Source organism: Sander vitreus, chromosome 2 (assembly GCF_031162955.1).
Source record: "Sander vitreus isolate 19-12246 chromosome 2, sanVit1, whole genome shotgun sequence".
NCBI classification, from domain to species: domain Eukaryota; kingdom Metazoa; phylum Chordata; class Actinopteri; order Perciformes; family Percidae; genus Sander; species Sander vitreus.
Genome location: NC_135856.1, coordinates 27,306,411 through 27,330,371, shown reverse-complemented (window position 1 = coordinate 27,330,371; position 23,961 = coordinate 27,306,411). Strand labels below are relative to the sequence as shown.

Here is a 23,961-nt window from a genome sequence, read left to right as displayed (position 1 = left end):
ACGAATGTGACCTCGTAGATAGACGACCGTTTACAAATTAATTCATGTCGTAAACTAATCTTTTATATCAGGTAGATGCTAAAACAGATTTAAAGATTAGTTGTTTTTTTTACACGCGATTAACAACCGAGCCTCAAAGCTTACATTACGGCGTAGATACAGGGTTTTTCTTTTTAAGTAACGTCACTAACCCATGTCAGACTGTGCGTGACAACGATAACACGACTTGGCCTGTTTGTTTACACCACACCTTACTAAACAATTTAAGCGTTATCGGTTTATTGAGCCTGGTTATATTAGCCTACATCAGCCACTGTGAATGTTTAATAATCTGAAGTCCTTCACACTGGGTCCAGTCTTTGAAGGAAGTAAGTTTGAATATCATTCAAACTTTCCAATAGGCTACCTAGCCTACTTGTGTTTATCCATCTGCATGAAACAGTTAAATTCTGTTGTGGATCTAGACAATGACGTGGAAGTGAAACCGGAGTTGCTGCTTCTCATTTCCTTAATATCTAGCTTTGTCAGTGTGTGCTTCATAAGCGTATACTGAGACGAAGAACAGATATGGTGCTGGAAGTGATCGCCTTCGGTTTAAAGTAGGCGTCTAAATGCAAAAGATAATATGCAAAGGCAAACTCTGGTAAGAGCTCTGCAAGTTTTATATCCCAAATATTAGCCATCTTGGGGTGTGTGGAGTGTCAATGTGACACTCAGTGCTATGATTATCATACAATTGTTGTGATAGTAGCCTAATAACAATGCTGTATGCTTTTGTAAGAGAGAGTGTCTGTAGACACTTTCAAAATTTCTGTTTCTGAATATATTGTTGTAATGTCAGGAATAGAACGTAATTCGAACTTTTTTTCCTCACTATTTAGTAATGTGGCAAATCTGTATATTAAAGCAGCACTAATAGTGCTGGGCAATATATCAATATTATATCGACATTGATATATGACACTAGATATCTATGGGGTGCCGAATGTAAAAGTTCGGTTACAATTTTTTAACTGATACATTTTCAACATTCCTCACATTTAGCGCATTTTCCTCACATTTGAGACAGAAATGATATGTGTGTGTATAGAAGATATAGTAGTTATATGATATATATATATATTATATATTTATATATATATATATATATATATACAGTATATATGATATATAGCTGCACCAGTGATGCAGCAAGTATCTCTGCTGTAGCCAGTGGGTACTTGGAAAGATTGTGGAGCAGCTTAACTAATCAAAATAATAATTGAATTATGATTGACTTAAAACAATATATCTGCTAAAACAGCTCAACACATATGTTAAAACATATAGTGAAGTAATCAATGGTAGAAAAAAAATAGCTAAAAGTGGCCTACTGACTTAGCTAACAGTTGAAATGATTAGCTAAAAGTAATGGATGACTTTTGAAACATTAACCACACTTCAAGTAAAAGGTCTAGTTAGTAGAATTTCTGACCAAACCAACCTAAATGTTTACAGTTCAATTGCATTTGTACATGCAAGTGTAAAGCTAAATATTTAGAAAATATTCAAATCCCCAAGGAAACCACGCCCACTGCAATAGCTTCAAATAGCGCTGCACCGCAATTTTCAGTCAACACCTGTTGGTACAGTAATACTGACTACAGTGGAGCTGCAAACGACTAATGTGCTTGATTAAACACATGATCGGTCAGTATTTGTATTATTGTCAGAAGCTTATATCACAGAAATGTCTTAATATTTGTGTGTACTTATACGTCTGCGTTGTTTTTGTTTGGACTCATATCTCCTCTGTGTGTTTAATGTTAGTTTGACTCACATCCTTCACACAAGGCAATCTGAGCTCACACACTGCAGCCGATACATGTCATCTGAACAGGCCTCGCCCGCACCTGTAATCTAGCCAAGTTAGCTGTCGGTCTCGCAATGTGAGACTGGACAGCAGTAGGCCTGTTCGAGCGCTGAGACCACATGTGGGCAGAAGCGCATCGATACTTGGTGAGTTTACATTGCCGTATTTTATTAACCTGAATTATGTTTCTATATTGGCTTGCAAAAGAAAGCACAGTAGCTGGCACCCAATTTGTCTCAAAAAGCAGAAAGCGTTAGCCAACTGGTGCCAAGATAGCATGATTTCACCAGAGACCCGAGAGAGGTGTTGTAAGACTCCGCCAAGTGTTGTCATGTGTTTACACTGTCTCTTTAATGTAACCATATCTTGGCAGTGGCATAGATTAGCTACTGCTTTTTCGCATAAATTAGCTAGCTAATGTTAGCATTAGCAACGGATAGCTACTTTGCAAGCCAATAAAATATAGCCTTGGCAAACAGAATTAAGGTTAATAAAACACGATAACTAGCTATGTAACCAGTATTACAAACTTCTTACAAGTGGCTGGATTGTGACATTTTAGTTATCCATGCTGGGCTAATGTTAGATTGCTTGGGAAGGATGACGTTAGTCACACACGGAGATATGTATTTCAAACAACGGTATTGTGATTAACACAACTATTAAGGCATGTCTGTAATATACCGGTCGGTCAATAATATAAAATACTGTAGATCAGTGCTTTCCAACCCTTCTGGTCTGAGGTTCCCCCACAGCCCTGTCATATAAACTCACATACCCCGCCCTATCAATTCCCAATGATAAATTAGCGTTAGCAACGGATAGCTCTTTCGCAAGCTAATATAGAAACATAATTCAGGTTAATAAAATACGGTAATGTAACCAAAGTATTGAAAACTACTTACATGTGGCTATAGTGTGACAGGCCTACTGCTGTTCAGTCTCACATTGCGAGACCTAGCTAACTTAGCTAGTTACAGTGCTGCGAGGCCTGTTCAGATGACATGTCGGCTGCAGTGTGTGAGCTAGATTGCTTGTGAAGGATGAGTCAAACTAACGTTAAACACACAAGGAGATATGAGTCAAACAAAACAACGGCATTATAGTACACACAAATATTAAGACATTTCTGTGATATAAGTCAATAATACAAAATACTGACCGAAATGTGTTTTAATCCAGTAACATTAGTCGAACAGCTCCACTGTAGTCAGTATTACTGTACCAACAGGTGTTGACTGAAAATTGCGGTGCAGCGCTATTTGAAGCTATTGCAGTGGGCGTGGTTTCCTTGGGGATTTGAATATTTTCTAAATATTTAGCTTTACACTTGCATGTACAAATGCAATTGAACTGTAAACATTTAGGTTGGTTTGGTCAGAAATTCTACTAACTAGACCTTTTACTTGAAGTGTGGTTAATGTTTCAAAAGTCATCCATTACTTTTAGCTAATCATTTCAACTGTTAGCTAAGTCAGTAGGCCACTTTTAGCTATTTTTTTTCTACCATTGATTACTTCACTATATGTTTTAACATATGTGTTGAGCTGTTTTAGCGGATATATTGTTTTAAATCAATCATAATTCAATTATTATTTTGATTAGTTAAGCTGCTCCACAATCTTTCCAAGTACCCACTGGCTACAGCAGAGATACCCCTTGCTGGGGCATCACTGGGTGCAGCCACCGCAGTGGGCGTGGTTTCCTTGGGGATTTGAATATTTTCTAAATATTTAGCTTTACACTTGGCGACACATTTAGATTTAACATTTAACATTTAGATATATATTTAAGATTTAGATTTAGATATAATATTTAGATATATATATTTAAGATTTAGATTTAGATATAATATTTAGATTTAACATTTAGATTTAGATATAACATTTAGATATAAATTTAACATTTAGATTTAGATATAACATTTAGATATAAATTTAACATTTAGATTTTAGATATATATTTAAGATTTAGATATAATATTTAGATATAAATTTAACATTTAGATTTAGATATAACATTTAGATATAAATTTAACATTTAGATTTAGATATAACATTTAGATATAAATTTAACATTTAGATTTTAGATATATATTTAAGATTTAGATTTAGATATAATATTTAGATTTAACATTTAACATTTAGATATAAATTTAACATTTAGATTTAGATATAACATTTAGATATAAATTTAACATTTAGATTTAGATATAACATTTAGATATAAATTTAACATTTAGATTTTAGATATATATTTAAGATTTAGATATAATATTTAGATATAAATTTAACATTTAGATTTAGATATAACATTTAGATATAAATTTAACATTTAGATTTAGAAATAACATTTAGATTTAACATTTAGATATATATTTAACATTTAGATTTAGATTTAACATTTAGATTTAACATTTAGATTTAGATATAACATTTAGATAAAAATTTAACATTTAGATTTAGATATAACATTTTGATATTTGATTTTCTTCCATATCGCCCAGCTCTAAGCACTAATCGATATTTTAAATTAACAATAAAGCAATTGACGGTCAAGGTAAAATATGCTCATATGATGATTTAAACTCATTGTTGTTCCCCCATTTTACTGCTAGGATTCACTCTTAGTAGCAGCACGATATGGAATGCCATTTTATTCAATATTAAATAAATAAATGAATACATAGATAAATAAATATGCCTATGAAATAGGGCTGGGAAATAAATCGATATTATATCGATATCGTGATATGAGACTGGATATTGTCTTAGATTTTGGATATTGTAATATCGTGATAGGACAATGTTTTGTCTGTCCCTGGTTTTAATGGCTGGATTACAGTAAAGTGATGTCTTTTTTTTTAATTTACCAGACTGTTCTAGATTTTCTATTATTTGCCTTTACCCACTAAGTTATTATATACACATTAATGATGATTATTTATCAAAAATATCATTGTGTAAATGTTTTTTGTAAGCACCAATTGTCAACCCTCCAATATCACCGCAATATTGATATTGAGGTATTTGGTCAACAATATCGTGATATTAGATTTTTTCCATATTGCCCAGCTCTACTATGAAATACTTCCTGAAATAGATTAATGAGGCAATAAATAAATAAATGTAAATATAAATATATAAGGTAGTCAATATAGTTCAATAAATAAATAGGTTTTACATTTATTTATTTCAGGGCACTTTTATTTCATAATGTCACATTGTCGCCGCAGGATAGTCACCTTTTGTCGGCTAAATTTAACTGCAATGGCCTCTAAAATGAAGTGACCTCATGGTGCTTGGTGCCTGGCTGACAGTCACCTTCTGTTGGCGAAACTCAACTACAACGGCAGCTGAAAAGACTGGGACCTCACGGTGCTTTGAACCCGGCTTGTCACCTTTTCTCTGCTATTTAACTGAAAAGATCGCTTTCGCATTTATTTATATACTTACATATTTGTTTCCTCATTTATTTTTTTCAGGTTGTATTTCATAGGCATATGTATCAAAGTATTTTTTAATTAAGTCAATATTGAATAAAATGGCATTCCATAGTGGCAACTAACTGACCAGCACCTAACAGCAGACAGACAAAGCTAGCAACTAGCTGATGCAAATATGGAGCATTTAGTGGCTGAACAGCCAGACATTTTAATCCCTTCAGGAGTTGGTCGAGTCTACAACAGACACTATTATAATATTGGACTTGCATTTTGTTAGAAACACAACTCGAAATATTTCCTATTATTGTTTTTCTCCTGCAGAATGTGTAACTGTTTGCAAACATGTTTGCCATATTACCTTTAGAATATGTTATGTCAGTGTCATTCTTGTTGTGCTACCCCCAAGTTGCCCAAAAATGTTTCAAGGGTTAATTTGAATCTGTCTCTCTTTTTTTAAAGGTTTTTGAAACGATGCGTGCCCCTTGTTCCCTTCTCCCGGTGGTGATCACCATATGTTATTTAATGGCGGGACCGCACAATTGCGTGGCAACCCCGAAGAAGACTTCTTGCTATGTGCAAGACGGCAGAGCTGACTGCCGCCACCTCAGCCTCAGTGCGGTCCCTCCAGACCTTCCCAGGAACATCACCAGCCTGGATATGTCTCACAACCGATTAAAGGGGATCCCCCCTATGACACTAACCCCATACCCAGGACTCCTCCACCTCGATGTCGGGTACAACAGTATCACCAAGCTGGACCCAGGTTTGTGCCAGACTCTGCCCCTGCTGCAGACACTGAACATGGAGCACAATCAAGTGTATGTGCTGAAGAAGGAGGACATGAGCCATTGCACTAATCTAACACGGTTGATTATGGCTAGTAATAAGCTAAAGCTACAAGGAGAGCCCTTCTCTGCACTACAGGTACAGATGTCAGTTACACCGATGAGTTGAATTTGTAATTAGCTGGCAAGAAACTGATGCCCCCCCCTTCATTTTACCCACAATTGTTTGATATGCCTCTAGTGCATTGCATTCTTTTTATTCTCCTTTCATCATTCACAGAGCCTGAAAGTTCTTGATGTTTCCATGAACAAACTGAAGTCAGCTAAGCTCAGTTCTCAGCCTCAGCTGCCCAGCCTCGTGAGCCTCAGTCTGGCATTCAATGTCTTCACCACTCTCAAGAAAGATGACTTTTCATTTCTTAACCAATCGTTTCTACAAGTCCTCAACATGTCATCTGTGCCCCTAAAAACGGTAAGAAACTAACCTAGAAATGGAAAATGAAATGACACTCTCACAATAGAACATATCTAAAATGGCACCTTGCTTTCAGTTGTCTATTTTGTTCCCCTTTTTTGTCTCACTGCAAGGTCTCTTTGTGATGTTTTGTTGCAGTTGGAGCCTGGTTGCTTTACGCCCATTTCAAGCCTCCGTACTTTGATCATGGATGGAAGCAATATGGGCACACTGGTTATTTCTACACTCTGCTCGGAGCTGTCAGGGTCATCCATTGATGTTCTGTTTCTTCGGAAGACGAAGCTGATCACGCTCACAAACAACACCTTCAAAGGGCTACAGAAAACAAATCTAACCTTTCTGGATCTGTCCTGTAATGGCATGGTTACAATTGGACCAGGCTCATTTCAGTGGCTGTCCAGACTTCTGACTCTAATTTTGACAGACAACAACATCAAGCTCCTGACCACGGACACATTTCAGGGGCTCAAAAGTTTGAAAAAACTCCAATTGACAAAAGCTCTTGTGGGCGATGATCCCAAACCAGTTATCAAGGATTTCTCCTTCCAACCATTAAGTGCTCTGGAAAGTTTGATATTACAGAGAACTACAGTTCATGCAATCACAGAGCACACATTTACAGGCTTGACAAGTCTTAAAGAACTCGATATGAGCTGGAGTAGATATACCTCAATCAGAAACATCACCAACAAGACCTTAGTCTCACTCGCGGGATCACCTCTCAGAAAGCTAAATCTAACAGGAACAGCTATAGCACAGATTAATCCTGGATGCTTCTCTGTTTTGAGAAATCTCACCACTCTTCTTCTAGATTTCAACTTTATCAAGCAAAATCTCACTGGCAAAGAGTTTGAAGGCCTGGGCCAGGTTGAAGAGATTCACATGTCCAATAACCACCAGACAGTCAATCTAGGCTCCATGTCGTTCGTTAATGTGCCCAAACTTAGGTTCCTGACTTTGGCAAGAAGTCTTACAGCCGAAGCCGTGAACCTGGATCCCTCTCCATTCCGTCCCCTGCCCAACCTCACCTTCCTGGATCTGAGCAACAACAACATTGCTAACATCAGAGAGAATATGTTGGAGGGGCTTGTGAACCTGAAGGTGCTGAAGCTCCAACACAACAACTTTGCCCGTTTGTGGAAGAGTGCCAACCTTGGTGGGCCGGTGTTGTTTCTCAAACACACACTGAGGTTGACAACCTTAGAGATGGATAATAACGGGCTGGATGAGATCCCAGCAGAGGCTCTGAGAGGGTTGAGTGACCTCCGTCAACTTAGCCTGGCCAACAACCTCCTCAATAGGCTTAAGGACTCCATTTTTGATGATCTGAACTCACTGCAGGTTTTAAATTTACAGAAGAATCTGATCACGGCTGTGAGGCCTGAGGTGTTCAAAACTCCTCTGAGCAACCTCAGGCTGCTTGTCATAGACAAAAATCCATTTGACTGCACGTGTGAGAGCATGCTGTGGTTCGTGACATGGTTGAATGACACAAATGTGACTAGTGTGCCAGGTCTCAGGGACCAGTACATGTGCAACACTCCACTAGGGTATTTCAACCACTCCATCATGGATTTTGACGGCCTGTCTTGCAAAGATATGACCCCATTTCAGGCTCTTTACATACTGAGCAGCACTGCTGTCATCATGCTCATAGTAACTGCGCTTCTGGTGCGGTTCCAAGGCTGGAGGATCCAGTTTTATTGGAACATATTGATCAATCGCACGTTAGGATTTAGCGACGCCTCAGTTGAAGAGGGCAGGGAATTTGAGTATGATGCTTACATCATACATGCAGAGGAAGACAGCAGCTGGGTGGAAAGAAGGATGGTCCCCTTAGAGAATTACCAGTGCAGGTTTTGTTTGGAGGATCGAGATGCAGTCCCTGGCACGTCACAGCTTCAATCCATTGTGGAAAATATGAGAAATTCCAGAAAAATCTTGTTTGTCGTCACTGAAACTCTTCTCAGAGATCCCTGGTGTAGACGGTAAATCAAACATACACTGCTTCATTTAAACATTATTATAGATTCTACATCAGGTTAAGTAAAAATCAAAATACGTCATTTAGAATTTTGTGAGGTATAGTATATTTAGTCAGGGTTACATACTGTAGGTACTTGTGTTATATATTTGTGACAAAGTGAGTTCTCACAGTTGTCTCTCGTCCCTCCTACCCTTATCTCTCTCCTTATCCAGATTTAAAGCCCATCATGCACTTCACCAGGTCATTGAAGCCAGCAGGGACTCTGTGGTTCTGGTCTTCCTGCAGGACGTTCACGACTACAAGTTATCTCAATCACTCTTACTCCGCAGGGGCATGTTGCGTCCTTGCTGCATCCTGGACTGGCCTGTCCATAAGGAGAGGGTGCCGGCCTTTCACCAGAAACTCCTCATAGCACTTGGCATGACTAATCGATTGCAAAATTGAGTAACCCTATCCCATTGGTAGTAATGGGGGAATTTCCTGTGTAATAACTTCTAATGTATGTTCCATTATTACTAATTGCAACCAATTGCAGATTGTTTTGCTCTCTGTGTGAATGTCATGCTTACTATATACACACACACACACACACACACACACACACACACACACACACACACACACACACACTGTATACTGACCTGTCATATTGTATTTACATTGCATTGCAGCTTTACGTCAACAAAAATTCCAATAAAACAACAAAGATCTGTTTTTTCAAATGGTAATGAGTGAATGTGTGCGTGTTTCTGCGTACACAGATCGCTATCTAGCTAGCTATCTATGTTTTGTGTGATTTCTTTTCATTTTGCTACAAGTCCTACAAGATAGAAAAATCATCATGTTCTCCGATGTTGTTTTAAACAAACTCCAGCTGAACTGTTGCATTTTGACACTTCTTATTTAGTCATTTACTCCATATGTTTTGTAATGTACAGTATAAAATATCTAAAATTAAAAAGAAAGCTATTTTAAGTGCACTTTTAATGATTTAATCTCTTAATGAAATGTTTGCTAAAAGGTTGGCCCTTACATTGAAAAAGTCATTTGAGGTTCTATATCTCAGTCTTGATATGTAATAGCAGACCATGACTTTTAAATGTATAATTTAGCTAAAAAAAACAAAACGTGTGGCAATTATTGGTCTATTTCTATGTATAGTAATCATATTATTGCATAAATCAATTTTGAAAAATAAAATGATAATTTGTGTCATCATGTCATCTAGTGGTTATAGTAATGAATTACACCATTTATATGCTTCAAATACTAAACAAATCTTCCATTAGTGATCTGACCATGTGCACATAATGAAGTAGAATATTTTTAGTATTTTATTTGGTCACAATTGTCAGATAGATATTCTTAAAAAGCGTATAGACAATTTGTTACACATTTGTTTTTCTAAGCTTCTGAATATCAGTGAGAAACTTGTTGTCGTCTGAAGTTAAGCCATGTGCTTCCAGTTTTCTTAAGGCTTTACACTGACTCAGAAGCCTGTCCAGACTTTTTTGACACCAGTGGTGTTAGAAAAGTTATGTTTGCTATAGTCTTTGCTTCATTTTAGTGTTAAACTATTTGCATGAATTCTGAGATAATCATGAGAGCCACTGACCTGTGTGAAAAGCACAGAATTCCCCTGAGGGCAGAGCACATGTGGAGGAGACGCCGGGCCTGACCGGAGATAAGAAGACAGTATCTCTTTGTAATATATGGCTACTCCCTTTTCCTCTATAAAAAGCTGCTGTTAAAGACTATCATTAGTCACTTTTTGTACTTATGCTGAAGTGCTGTAAACTGACTCTACTTGCTGCAAGTAAACTTTTGAGAGAACTCCAGTGATTTTGTCCATTCTTTGATAAATAATTATCCCAACAAGTGGCGGGGTCAGAGATTTGCTTTTGCTGTTGCTATGGGGTTGCTCAACTTTTCAGTGGGGGTGCTCTGAAATTTAAGGTTTCTCATTATTGTACTGGTTGCCACAGTTTAATGTCTACTGCAACACCCCTAACACGTACACACACGCACATATGCAGTACCCACTCCGTGACAGTTAACAATGTCATTCTGTGTTTAGTCTCACATTGCCAGACCTTCCTCCACAGCACTGTGGAAAAGGGTCTGGCTAGTCCACAAAACCTTTCCGGGATGTGAGAAAAACATGCTCTGGTTTATTGGCATTTCTTTAAGCCAATCACAATTGTGTTGGGCGTCGCTTAGCGCCAGACAGAGCCACAGTGCCGTTGCAAAATAGCCTCGGGAAGGAACTTGTTTTGGTGGAACGTGTATGTTCAAAAATTGTTTTAGTCGTGCAACAGAAAACTCAGATTGGACAGATAGTCTAGCTAGCTGTCTGGATTTACCCTGCAGAGATCTGAGGAGCAGTTAACCATAGTCCTCAGAAATCCACCGGAGTTTAGAATGCCAACACAAAGGAAGCGGAACGTAACGGACATCCGGCTGAAATGAGACACATCCGGCAGAACCTCCGGCGGCACCTGAACAATCCCGGAAATCGTTGATATAGACTGTTTTGTGTCAAACACAAAGCGAGCAATTCAGCTCAAGAGATACAGATGTAAGGTTCAAAAGTCTGCCATATAACATTTCACATAAATATGCCACAGGCAGGGCTTGCACACAAGCAACAAGCAACAGAGATACGTCTGTGCACATTTCAACCTCATTCTAAGATCCCAATCTCATGCCACGAAGTATACCAACACCTCGGCTAATGAATCAACAGTATTTCATTCCATAGACCTAATGTTACACGAATGAGCATCGTGTTATAGATAACTATAAGGAATCAGAATTTGTGCCCCTCAACCACCAAATGCATTTGTATGTTTAATAGGCAACAGGAAAAAAAAAACATCATGCACTTGTCGTTAGATATATTCTTAACAAAACAATGCTAATATAATCTACAGCAATGCTAGCATCGTCAGCAGCAATCATGGGCAGGCCCCCTTCCTCATGTCCAGGGGTTCTTCTCAGTGACTAGCATTGTGTCTACACCTTCATGACAACTATTAACATCACCTGTATTAAACCTATAAGGTTCACAATCACTTTGAGTCTCCACCTATGGTCTCCACGTGCTTTGTTAATGCTAAGTTTCCAAAACATTTTGCTCTGGAAGTGGAAGTGAAAGGTCCAAATTTCAATGTGTGCTGCACCGTTTGGCCGAATCAGATCACCTGTTATGGCTTTGTTTGTTAGTATAAAAATAATCTGTTTGTTTAATAAATATATTTATTAATTTTTTTCAAATTAGAAATGATAGCATTCACACGTTACAAATGATAAATAAACAACATACATTTCCTTGGGGTGCTCGGGGGTGCTATGGCTATCCTAGGTGTAGCTATACAGCACCCCCAAGCCCCTCCCTAGCACTGCCTATGGCTGACAAATGCACACACACATCAGAATAACATTCATTTTATGAATTAACTTCCGCCTCCGTTACTCAAATATACTTTAATTACTAAGATTACAGTATCTTACAGTTTCTTACATTTCTGTGTTTTAAATGTAATAGAAAAATAGACACACCAATCACAGCACAACAGAGTGACACCACACAAATGTAGCCTAATATAAAGTTTCTATATTTTATAAAATATTCCATGTTTTACAACATTGGGCAAAACCTCCCTGTACCCTGCTCAGTCTACAAGATAAAGAAAAGATCCAGGTCAGAGCCCCACCATTGAAGGTATCTTTGTCAAGATTTTCAAAATACTGATGTCATGAGTCTGGCCAAAACATTCTCTATCATTGTCATAATATACACATTTTTCATATTCAGAACATTTTTCAGATTCAGCAATTTCATCATCATAAATGTCTGAATGTTTTTTTTTTAAAGTCTTCTCCACAATGCCAGGGAGATAAATGCTGGAATGCTGACATTTTTAATATTTTGTTGGCGTAAAAATTCAAATGTATTGTGTCCAAAAATACTAGAATCAGCTTGTAAAATAATGACAATGAAAAGCACACACATAATGAATTTATAAATAAATAATAATTCAGTAATTTAGCATTGATGATGAACGTATAAAATGACAATTTGAAATAGTAAAACTTTACTGTAAAATAAATGTTCTAAATGTTCTCATGAGATAAAAACGTCATCTCATTCAAATCAAGACCAAAATGCCTCTACAAAGAGAGCTTTATGTTAAACTGTATGCAATATTATTTACTTTCATTACAACAGAGAAACCTGTTTTCATCAGCACAAAGATTAGGCTGTTATCAGACTGGAGCTGACATGAAATATGTTAACAATTACCAGACAAGGAGAGATTAAGGCCTTAGTCAGTTTCAGTCAATATCATAAGGTAAATATTTAACATATATAGCCTATAGGCTAATTTATACCATTTACCATCTCAATACCTTTCCCTCACATTTCAGTAATTGTGAATCCGTCTCCTATCGCCCCTTTTTTTATGGATCTCCTAGTATAACATGCCCAACAGCAATAAATAACACTAAACAGAGTGGGCCCCTTTACCCAGCAAGCTGTCATTGGATTGACTGCAGAGCAAAGGAGGAGCAAACTGCACCCATTCATAAGGACAGCCTGGTAGGCCACTGCACAGTCTATGCTGCACCCACACATACTATTGTACATACAACAGAAACATGGCTGTACTCGGGAGTTACTCCGCACCTTTACTTGGAATCAGCATCTTCATAGCTACTCTGACCTACATCACCTACAAGCTGCTCAGCGGTTACCTGCACAAATGGTTCACGATGAAGCCTATTCCTCAGGCCGACGGAACATATCTCTTTATTGGAAATGCATTCCAGTTCAAATACAATGCAGGAGGTAAAAAAAAAACAACAACAACCAACATTATGCTACAGGAGCATTTTAAATTACTTAAATGAATGAATGAATGTATTGTCTACTTAATGCGGCATTACTTAGATGTCTTTTCTTTGTTTCAGATTTCTTTCAGCAAATTATGGACTTTACCCGTGACTTCGCGAATGCTCCGCTATTTAAACTCTGGATTGGACCAATCCCATTTGTGATCCTGTTTCATCCTGAAACAGTTGAGGTAACGTTACAGTGACTGACACATTGCCTCCTAAGTTACCATATTATGGCAGGTGGTGGCAAGCATTTAAAGCATATATTTGGAAGTGTTTTATGTGGAGTGACGCAGCGAACTTCACGGAGAACAATGAAGGGCAGAACCGAACCACCATTTTGTTTTAACCGAACATATATTGTCTGTGACGAGCCTGTTTGTAATCGATCAGATGACGGATCACCTGTTCAACTGACTTTACCAGTTTAGAAAACTGAAGCTCGGCTGTCCTGCTATTATTTCAGACACGTGAACTAACCACAGACACCTGACTTGTTCATCACGGCGGTGCGTTGCTGAAAATGAATAGGGAAACATATGTTTGGCATTGTTTGAAACGAATTGGAAACACTGATGTATGAACCTGCCAAATAGATTAATTTACTTACTTACACTTGTATGCACATGCCTATATATATATATATAAATAAAGAAAATAAAAATATATATATATATATATATTCTTTTTCTAAATATGTAATCTCAGCAACCGAATAGAAGTAAAAAAAAAAAGGGTTTCAACAGTCGAAGTGTCTGTACAGATATAACACTCAACCGACTCTCACAGTTATTGATGCAGAGGCTGCTGCACTACAGCTAAACTTAGTCAAACAACTCAAGTTTGCTTAACCTTGTTTTTCGCTACATGTGACCTACAGTATTTAGGATACCTGTGCATTGCATGTTTACACACTGCCAATGTTCTGCTACATTACTTGTCACCATTCTAGCTAGAACTTTGCTGTTCAATTGCTGGCTCTTTCGTACATTTTTGTTTTGCTATTGTTTGTAGACGGTTCTGACCAACGCTGTTCACATGGAGAAATCCTATGCGTACAAATTCCTCCACCCTTGGCTTGGAACTGGCCTTCTTACTAGGTATTTACTTGTTGCTCTCCTCTGCTTAATCTTAAAAGGATGTTAGTGTTGATCTGAAAAGATTTTTTTTTTTAAAAGCGAGAGAAAGAGAAGAAAAAAAACATAGTCCAGGCATACAAACTCAGGCAACTGTGGTTTTTTTTGAAAAAACAAACAAAAAGATCATAGCTATGTCCCAGATGCATACTAGTTTGTAGTGTTTTCACACTGAAAAAATTACTGCAACAATTCATTTCATGGTAATGTGTCGCTTGATTTATAAGTATTTTACATGCAAGGATAACAATCAATGTGGTTTATTCCCAGGGAATCTTGTGCAATCAGTTCCTTATTCAACCTCAAGGTGGCAGAATAGGAAAGCACACCCGAGTGTCTGAGAAGGAAAGGGATCACCATCTGGGTACCAAGTGTTCAGTAAACTCTCAATCAGTTGCAGTGGAAAAACTGGGCTGATGGACGAGTTCAGGGGAAAGGCCTGGGGGTCACCAACACATAATGTGGCTTTGTAACTAATAAAACACTCAATAATAACACCATTCACTAAAAATAAAAAAAATAATAATAAGTAGCTGAGGAAACGCTCTCATAAATCTCATCACTTTACAGTGAAGAAATACCAGAGGCAGGATTATAAATAGATACGAACTCCAACATTGTATATTAAAACATACACCGATAAGTAAAACAGACTCGCATGCATAAATAGACAGATACAGATACAAAAGCCAGATTAAAAAGGTAGGTCTTTAGTTTGCTTTTAACCTGTTAATCGGTTTTTACGATACTGTTACAAACTAGGGTCAGGCTTGTAACTAGTCTCGCTTTGCCAGACCTTCCTCCACAGCATTGCGGAGGATGGTCTGGCTAGTCCACACAGCATTCTGGGATGGGAGAAAAACGTGCTCTGGTTTATTGGCATTTCTTTAAACCAATCACAATCGTCTTGGACGGAGCTACGTGCTGGGCGGCGCAACGGAGCCGCTGCACAATAGCCTCGGGAAGGAACTTGTTTTGGTGGAACATGTGTACGTTCAAAAGTTGTTTTAGTCGTGCAACAGAAAACTCAGATTGGACAGATAGTCTAGCTAGCTGTCTGGATTTACCCTGCAGAGATCTGAGGAGCAGTTAACCATAGTCCTCAGAAATCCACCGGAGTTTAGAATGCCAACACAAAGGAAGCGGGAGGTAAGGGACATCCGGCCGAAAATGAGGGACATCCGACGGAACCTACGGCGGCACCTGAACAATCCCAGAAATGAAACGTCGTCAATATAGACTGGCTTGTAACAATAGGGAGTTCACACACAATGGTTTCAAAAGACAAATTAATGTATTTTATTAATAAGAAAAATAAGATGGGGTGAGGGGATATGGGAGGGGTCAGTGGTGTATGGCTGGGTGTATGGCTGGTTGTTTGTAACGTGTAAAAACCTAAATTAAACAGCAAAGGTGTGGATGCCATGAGGACATGTTGAGGATGCCCAGCCAGAGAGAACTGAGCCTGGGAGAGCAGCCTTGTTGTGCCCTTTGCCACTCCCACCTCTCAGGTGCAGCCAGGTGCTCTGACGACCCAGCCAGGCTCCAGCCAAATGGGTGGGCCGGCACTAGGGCTGCCTAATATGAGGAAAATAAACAATATGCGATAATGTTGTTGAATATTGCAATAACGATATTACTTAAGATAAATAAAGACATATTAAAGTGTACTCAGTTCTGCATTTCCGCTGCTTTCAGTATTCTGCTTAAATACAACAAATGCTTGTTGAATTTAAAACAAAATGAAGGGAATTTAATTTCCAACATTCTTTTATTGAACAAATTCAACATTGAACACAAAAGGCACCAGTAAAAAAAGAGTGTCTTTTGCGATATGTTGCAGCCTTTCACTATATGTGTATTGCGCCAGTTAATATTGCGATGACGATTAAAAAAACCCATATATTGTGCAGCCCTAGCCGGTAAAGTACCTTATTATGGACCAAAGTGTTTCCCAAATGTCAAAGGAAAAATCTTGACCTGATTATTGAATTAAGAATTGGTGATTACATTTCGTATGAAGAATATGTTCATAGGTCTTGTGTTCTCTCTCACCCTTTAACTCTCTTTCATGCCTTCTTCTTTTGGTTAGCACTGGCCTTAAGTGGCGTCAGCGGCGGAAGATGTTGACCCCCACCTTCCACTTCTCCATCCTGACAGAGTTCTTGGAAGTGATGAACGAGCAGGCAGATATCTTGGTGGAGAAGCTGGAGAAGCAGGTGGGGAAGGGGCCATTCGATTGCTTCAGCCACATAACCCTGTGTGCCCTGGACATCATCTGTGGTGAGTATTATGTCCATTGTATGTGAACTTGTGCATGAATGGATGAACCATTTACTGTACCCGTGTTTGGGCATAGCAAATGTTAACTTATCGGTATTGAAAGATGTCCAACAAACAATGTGTTTTTTCAGAAACTGCAATGGGGGAAAAGATCTATGCCCAGAGTAATTCTGACTCAGAGTATGTTAAGTGCGTGTACAAGTGAGTTCTTTTAATTTTCTTTTTTAATCACACAAATACAGTTAAACCCAAATAACTATCTGAACAATTATTTCATGTTTTTTTTTTTTTTTTTTTTTTTCCCTAGAATGAGTGACATTGTCAGCCACAGACAGAGGACTCCTTGGTTTTGGCCTGACTTTGTGTACAGCTACTTTGGTGAGGGTCGGAAGCATGACGAGACCCTAAAGATCCTGCACTCCTTTACATACAAAGTGAGTAAAGGAGCAAGTGGTTTTAAAATCAGTGGATGTCCTCAGCGTTTGTTACATTAAAATGAAGCAGAATCCACAATCAGCTTTATCTTTGCTCTCGTCTCAGGTGATCCACGAAAGAATGGAGAACATTTCCTATAATGAATCAGACAGCGACTCTGACAAGGACACGAAGAAAAGACAGGCATTTCTGGACATGCTCTTGAAGACCACATATGAGGATGGCAGCAAAATGAGCCATCAGGATGTTCAGGAAGAAGTGGACACCTTTATGTTTGAGGTTGGTAATGAGAGTTGTAGAAATACAACTCACAATTAGTTATTTATTTCTCCTCCTCCTCACACATACCTGCACATTCCTCTGGTACTACGAGCCATAGGAGCATTTCATAAATTAGCGCCCCTAGTGGTGGCAGAAAATACGACCCACAGGAGCGTTTTCCGTCCTCCTAATAGTAATAATCCTAGTAATTAGTTAGTAATCCTAACCCTAGTCTCGCTTTGCCAGACCTTCCTCCCTTCCTCCAAAGCGCTGCGGAGGAGGGTCTGTCTAGTCCACACATCATTCCGGGATGGGAGAAAAACATGCTCTGGTTTATTGGCATTTCTTTAAACCAATCACAATCATCTTGGGCGGCATTAAGCACCAAGTGGAGCCACGGTGCTGCTGCAAAATAGCCTCGGGAAGGAACTTGTTTTGGTGGAACGTGTACGCTCAAAAGTTGTTAGTTGTTAGTCGTGCAACAGAAAACTCAGATTGGACACCCTGCAGAGATCTGAGGAGCAGTTAACTATAGTCCTCATAAATCGACCATTTAGTTTAGAATGCCAACACAAAGAAAGTGGAAGGTAATGGACATCCGAAAATGGACATCCAAAAAGAGTGACATCCGACGGAATATCCGGCAGAACGAGAGCAATCCCGGAAGTGGAACGTCGTAGATATAGACTACCCTAACCCTAAACCTAACTAGTCATTTTGGTGCCTAAACTTAACTGTCGTCGTCGTAGCTGTATCCCTTTTAGCCACAACCCCTTACACTGAGTTTTGTGCTCTCATACTTCTGCCTTGCTCCTTTCATAATTACTATGGCCACTAGAGGGTGCCGCCTAACAATAAAAGCAAATATGAGTCATTATTGATAGTTGAACCAACAACTTATTGGGCTTTTTTGGGGGGAGGACAGTCTCTTTCATACAATTTGTACAATACTAACAAAAACAAAAAAAAAAAGTATATTTACATCATAACTGACTGTTTCATGTCTTGTGTTAATGTCTGTATATTGTGTTACACCTATTTGTCACCGGTTTGTACTATGTCACACTGAGAAAAAAGAAAAGAAATACAACTCGCAGTGTATGAGTAAAAAAATACTTAAAGCTGCACTATTCAATATTTTTAACATAACATAGTGGAGCATTTAGCTGCTAAGGAGCCAGATATTTCTCTCAGTAGTTGGTGGAGGCCAAAATATATTAGACTTACATTTGCTAGGTATCCAGAAACCCAACACCAAGTCAATGCTAATCTTGCTCTGTGTCTGCTGAATGTGTATTGCAAATAGGCAAACGCATATTCACTATAATAACTTAATAACGTTCTCTCATTTTTTGAGTTTGAAGCTTTTTCCTCTGCCCCAAAGTGGCCCCAAAACCCCCATAACAATTAATGCAGCTTTACCGTTAATAGTGTGTTGTTTTTTCTGTATTTAATTGCCCTCGTTACTGTATGCAGGGACATGATACTACAGCAGCCTCTATGAACTGGACCATACATCTGCTGGGCTCCCACCCTGAGGCGCACAGGAAAGTTCAACAAGAGCTTCAGGAGGTCTTCGGTAACTGTAACATGCCCTCTCCCCTGTCACCACACGCCTTCTCACTTTCATGACATCATTTGTTTTGCTGCCCAAAGGCCTTTTAGACTCATCTTTTTGCTCAGATTCATTTGTTCCTTCCAAGCCAAGATGAGCTTACACAGGGATAATAGCTGTGAACATCCTTGCCAAAATACATAGAGAAAAATGGAATTATTGGATTCACCATGCATTTGCTTTTCCATGATGGAACTAGATGGCCTTGTAGCAACAACACATGCTAAGTTTGCACTGGTTTAAGATGCTATTAAAAGGATTGCAGTTTAGACCCTTGACTCTTGAACTTATGTCTTAACGAATACACGCAACACATCCATTGGGTGTGCCACTTTTAAACAATACAGTACTATCCAAATCTTATCTACTATAGAAGGTTGCCAAGTAGAGACTATGTCACTGATATAGAAGTAGGTGAAAGTGCGACAGCAGGAAACTGCAGCACAATCTCATAAACTCATCAACTGATTTCATCTGTATTTTGTGCTGAGGAGTTTAACAGTGTTTCCTGTTTAATGGGCTAAGGTACATCTGACCGGCCCATAAACACTGAGGACTTGAAGAAGCTCAAATACCTGGAGTGTGTGATCAAGGAGGCGCTGCGACTGTTTCCCTCTGTGCCTTTCTTTGCCCGCAGCATCGGTGAAGACTGCCACATCAGTGAGTTACAGATAAGCGATGACACTTGAATGAAGTGTGAAATTCTTTTGCTAAGTGCAAATCCCTCAAGGCAGTGGTGTTTGTTATAAGCAGCCAAGGGAGGCCAGGCTTCCTCTGTCATTTTCCTTTGAAAAATGGGTTTCTTTGTCATATAACATTTATTGTAGGGTGTTGTTGGAGCCACCTCTTCCCCGAGTGTCTTCAAAGTGATAAAACAAGGCCCCTTAGGATTGTAATATATGGTAGAGAGTCAGTTTGTGTGCTAAAAGAGTGAATAGCACTGTGCGAGAGATGACCATAAGTCTGGTAATAAAAAGCCAAGAAGAAGTTTTTTGATTTAAAAAGAAGTAGAGTTAAAATAGGAGTACAGTATGGGAGCTAGTGTGGGAGTAAAGTATAGCAATTAGGATTCTGGAAATAAATTGTGAAGCAAAGACACCTGAAATCACAGTAATCAAATTAGTTAGCAACTTTGCGGAAATGAGTGTTAGCATGTTTTCTAGTCTTGCTAATAGCGTCTACCATGCGTTTGTTAATCCATACATCTACTGCTGCTGTTAATTTGCAGTTTTTGTGAAAAACTTAACTACCATTGAACCAAAATTGTACTTGTTTACTGAGCAAAGGGACTCTTTTTGCATAAATATTTTGAGTCCAACACAAGCATAATATTAAAGGACATTTCAGGTTTATTACACCTTAGGTGTTATTTCATAGTTCTGGCTGTAATTCAGAAAATATTACGTAACAGTGAACTATCCGAGTGAGTTCTTGGTATCTCGGTACCAGGAGTCCGAAACATGTATAGTTTTGGACATTGGACTTTGTTGTGGTGATTCACCTAACCCTTTTGGACGTTTTTGACGCCTTTTTTCACAGTTTGTTTTTGCTTTTTCCACCGTTTTAAATGTTTAAATTTTTCTTCTACACTTTTTCAGCGCTTATCTCTACGTCCCATATTTCTGATATAAAACAAAAATTTAAAATGGGTCAATGTGACCCGAAGTCAACACAAGGACACAGCAAATACTTTTGGTGATTACAATGTTATCTGAATCCTTGTGATAATGAAATGATGGCCAAAGTACAATAATAAGATAAAAGTATAATACACTAAATATTATCTTAAAACTAAGCCTTTTGTTTTAGTACTTGAACACCTCCTATCTGTCTGTCATGTTTTCTAACGGCTTAAGCTGAGGCAGTGAAATTCATGATGAGCTTATGTAAAACAAAACCTGTTTAGTGATGGGCAGAGACCATTTCTTCTGACAGTAACTGTTTTTTTCTTGTAACTGTAGACGGTTTCAAGGTGCCCAAAGGTGCCAATGCCATCATCATTACCTACTCTCTCCACCGTGACCCGCGGTACTTCCCTGAGCCCGAGGAGTTCAGGCCTGAGCGCTTCCTGCCTGAGAATTCAGTGGGAAGGCCTCCGTACGCGTACATCCCCTTCTCCGCTGGACTCCGCAACTGTATCGGTAAGAACAGGACAGGTTTAATTTGTAGTTTAACTGATCTGTCTCCATGCATACTTTCCTGAGTTTCTTTAAATACACTTTCCAGATAACCTCTGTGTGTGTGTGTGTGTGTGTGTATAATCTGCCATAGGTCAACGTTTTGCACTTATGGAAGAAAAGGTGATCTTGGCATCCATTCTGCGTAACTTTAGCATTGAAGCTTGTCAGACACGTGAAGAGCTGCGGCCGTTAGGAGAGCTCATCCTGCGACCAGAAAAGGGCATCGTGATCAAACTGGAAAAGAGGAAACCCCCGACTTCATCAAACTAGCAGCTGCTCCGGTTCACAGAAGCTATTTTCTAAATTCCCCTTCCTTCGTGGCCTTTATTTACAGAACATCCTGCCCAGTTCTAATGGTTGTGGATACTGTAATTGTTTCTAAATACCCTTAGGGAGAGTAGTGACCATGGTGTTTAAACTTTAGAATCTACTAATCATTATGGTCATAATTACAAAATAATAACATCATTACAAAAACTGAACCACATGAAAATAAATTGAGATCTATTGAATTTTGAAAGAAACGTGTGCAAATATGTTATTGAGTTTATGTAATGAAATGCTTTAAACGATAATGATAGCATTTGGGTATCAAATTAAAAAAAAATATATAGCATTTGCAGAGTAAGTGTGTGTTAGCTCAATAAAACGACCTGGTCATTTTAAAACTCATTAGTGACACGAATGGTGTTACTTTCATTCATTGCATGGCCTTAAAATGTTTTATTTTTTAATTTTTATTTATGTATGGTATATGGATGAATATGAGACACATTTTGTGCAGAGCTGGGCTTAATAAACAATTTTACAAACAGTATTCATTATAGTTACAAACTCTACAAGAAGGACAAGCCTTTCATTTGTGCAGCATTTCCTCTGAATGTTCATTTTCAAACATCTAGCTGCAGGTTTTGCTTGTACAGTATGACCTCATACTCAGCTACTACAGTTTGTTTATGAATGTATGTTTGATAGATCATCTACATACTGTACTGTGTATCTCTGTTTTTTTTTTCTTGTGTAAGTCCAACTGGGAAGGACAGTCTGTGTAACTTAAGGAGTGTGATGTTGAAAAAAATATTTTATATATATATAAAAATATTTTATATATATATATTCTCAGACTTGATAAATAAAACAATTAAATGTTGCTCACACTTGTATTTCCAATTAAATCTAAAAGCTGTTCAGTGACATAAAATAAATCCCAAACCAACTCCCAGAATCCCGAACCCTGACAACAATTGACTTATAAAGCTGCTATGTCTGATGTGTTAGCAAAAATCCCGACGTACTGTACACATCCAGCAGACACAGAACAGCAGTTTCCTCCCTTTGGAGTTCTCACTGGACTTTTAAAATAAAATATCTGGGTCTTAATAGATCTTAACCTGGATTGTACTGCCATTTCATGATAGGCAGGTAGTTTACATTTTGCTTGTCTACGTGTTTGCTGGGAAGAAAACTGATGTTTTATAGGGGTTGATAGTTGATAAGATCTGTGACACCCAAGTATACAGTCTGTGTGTAGCCACAGAACCAAAACAATTAGCTGAAAGAGGCTAAAGTCTATGTTGCAGTACAGATCGCCCTCTCATTAGTAAGTCTTTTGATTAAGTGTTAATATACAACTATGTTGCTCTGAGAGATACTCCAATAAGTGAAGTATTGCTGTTCCACAAAGTTGGAGTGCTTAAGAGTAACAGTTAAAAAAGGTCAAAATCTATGCTGCAGATGCTGGGATGTCATGACTGTTAGTCCCTAGAAAGGGTCAAACTCCCAAAACACTGGATCCTACATTTCCCAGAATGCAACTGGATGACGATTTTCAACAGATCGGCCTGGTTAACACACACATCTTTCAAACTCCACACCCCCTCAGTTTGCAACATAGACTTTCTGTTAAAAACTTGAAATCTCAAGGCTTATCTAAGATCACCAGAATAACATCACTATGACATCATCAGGGTTATTTTCTCAGACTTGATGAGGCTCCTCCAGAGCCACAAAATACATTATACTGTACAAACGTTTTCACAGGCAGAGTAGTTCTCTTCATGACAAGTATTCTGATCTTCATCATAATGTTGGAGTACTCCGTCAGTGCAAGTTTGAAATTCAACATTTCTTTTAAGGTCGAAAAGATGTGTTTGTTTAAGGAACAAAACTACTCACACAACTCTGAACATTGTCAAGTAATGCTTTTATTTATTTTGAAAAAACCTTTTTGGTAAAACTGACCTCTCATCCCCCTGCAGGATGGAACTCTTGAATGAATGAATGAAACCTTTATTGCCCAGAGGGGAATTTGTTTTGCACTCAAGGGAGCCACATTGAACATTAAGCACAGACAACAGTAAATAACAATAAACAATAAAAACCACACTAAACATCCAACAACATTGAAGATGTAGAGGATACAGAAAACAGAACATAAACGACAACAACGCAGCAGTGGTGGTGACATGCAATCAGTCCAATAGCTAGGATGACTCAATAAATAATTAAATAAATAATCAATAGTGCACATTATAAAATGTCTATGTGCCTGTGTCTGATCTGTTCTGTAACTGAATGCTCCTCGGCACAAATGATGTAGTGGCATGTT

The 23,961-nt window shown here is 38.3% G+C and overlaps 2 protein-coding genes across 4 annotated transcripts; both read left to right on the top strand.

Annotated features, from left to right (window-relative positions):
* Positions 1-12: 12 nt before the first annotated feature.
* Positions 13-9,767, top strand: tlr3 (toll-like receptor 3). 3 transcript variants are annotated; one of them, XM_078263394.1, is made up of 5 exons: positions 13-368; positions 5,757-6,221; positions 6,363-6,554; positions 6,696-8,545; positions 8,757-9,767. In XM_078263394.1, exons 2-5 carry the CDS (start codon positions 5,769-5,771, stop codon positions 8,986-8,988), a joined length of 2,727 nt encoding a protein of 908 aa, XP_078119520.1. In that variant the 5' UTR covers positions 13-368; positions 5,757-5,768; the 3' UTR covers positions 8,989-9,767. The 3 variants fall into 3 exon arrangements, with proteins under 3 accessions (XP_078119520.1, XP_078119510.1, XP_078119529.1); XM_078263384.1 differs by lacking the exon at positions 13-368 and adding an exon at positions 397-643; XM_078263403.1 differs by lacking the exon at positions 13-368 and having other exon boundaries at positions 5,939-6,060.
* A 3,387-nt stretch (positions 9,768-13,154) lies between these two features.
* On the top strand, positions 13,155-22,503 carry cyp4v2a (cytochrome P450, family 4, subfamily V, member 2a). The gene is made up of 11 exons (XM_078263372.1): positions 13,155-13,396; positions 13,519-13,631; positions 14,458-14,543; positions 16,672-16,862; positions 16,994-17,063; positions 17,170-17,296; positions 17,403-17,576; positions 19,035-19,137; positions 19,699-19,833; positions 21,135-21,314; positions 21,445-22,503. Exons 1-11 carry the CDS (start codon positions 13,207-13,209, stop codon positions 21,621-21,623), a joined length of 1,548 nt encoding a protein of 515 aa, XP_078119498.1. The 5' UTR covers positions 13,155-13,206; the 3' UTR covers positions 21,624-22,503.
* Positions 22,504-23,961: the final 1,458 nt, after the last annotated feature.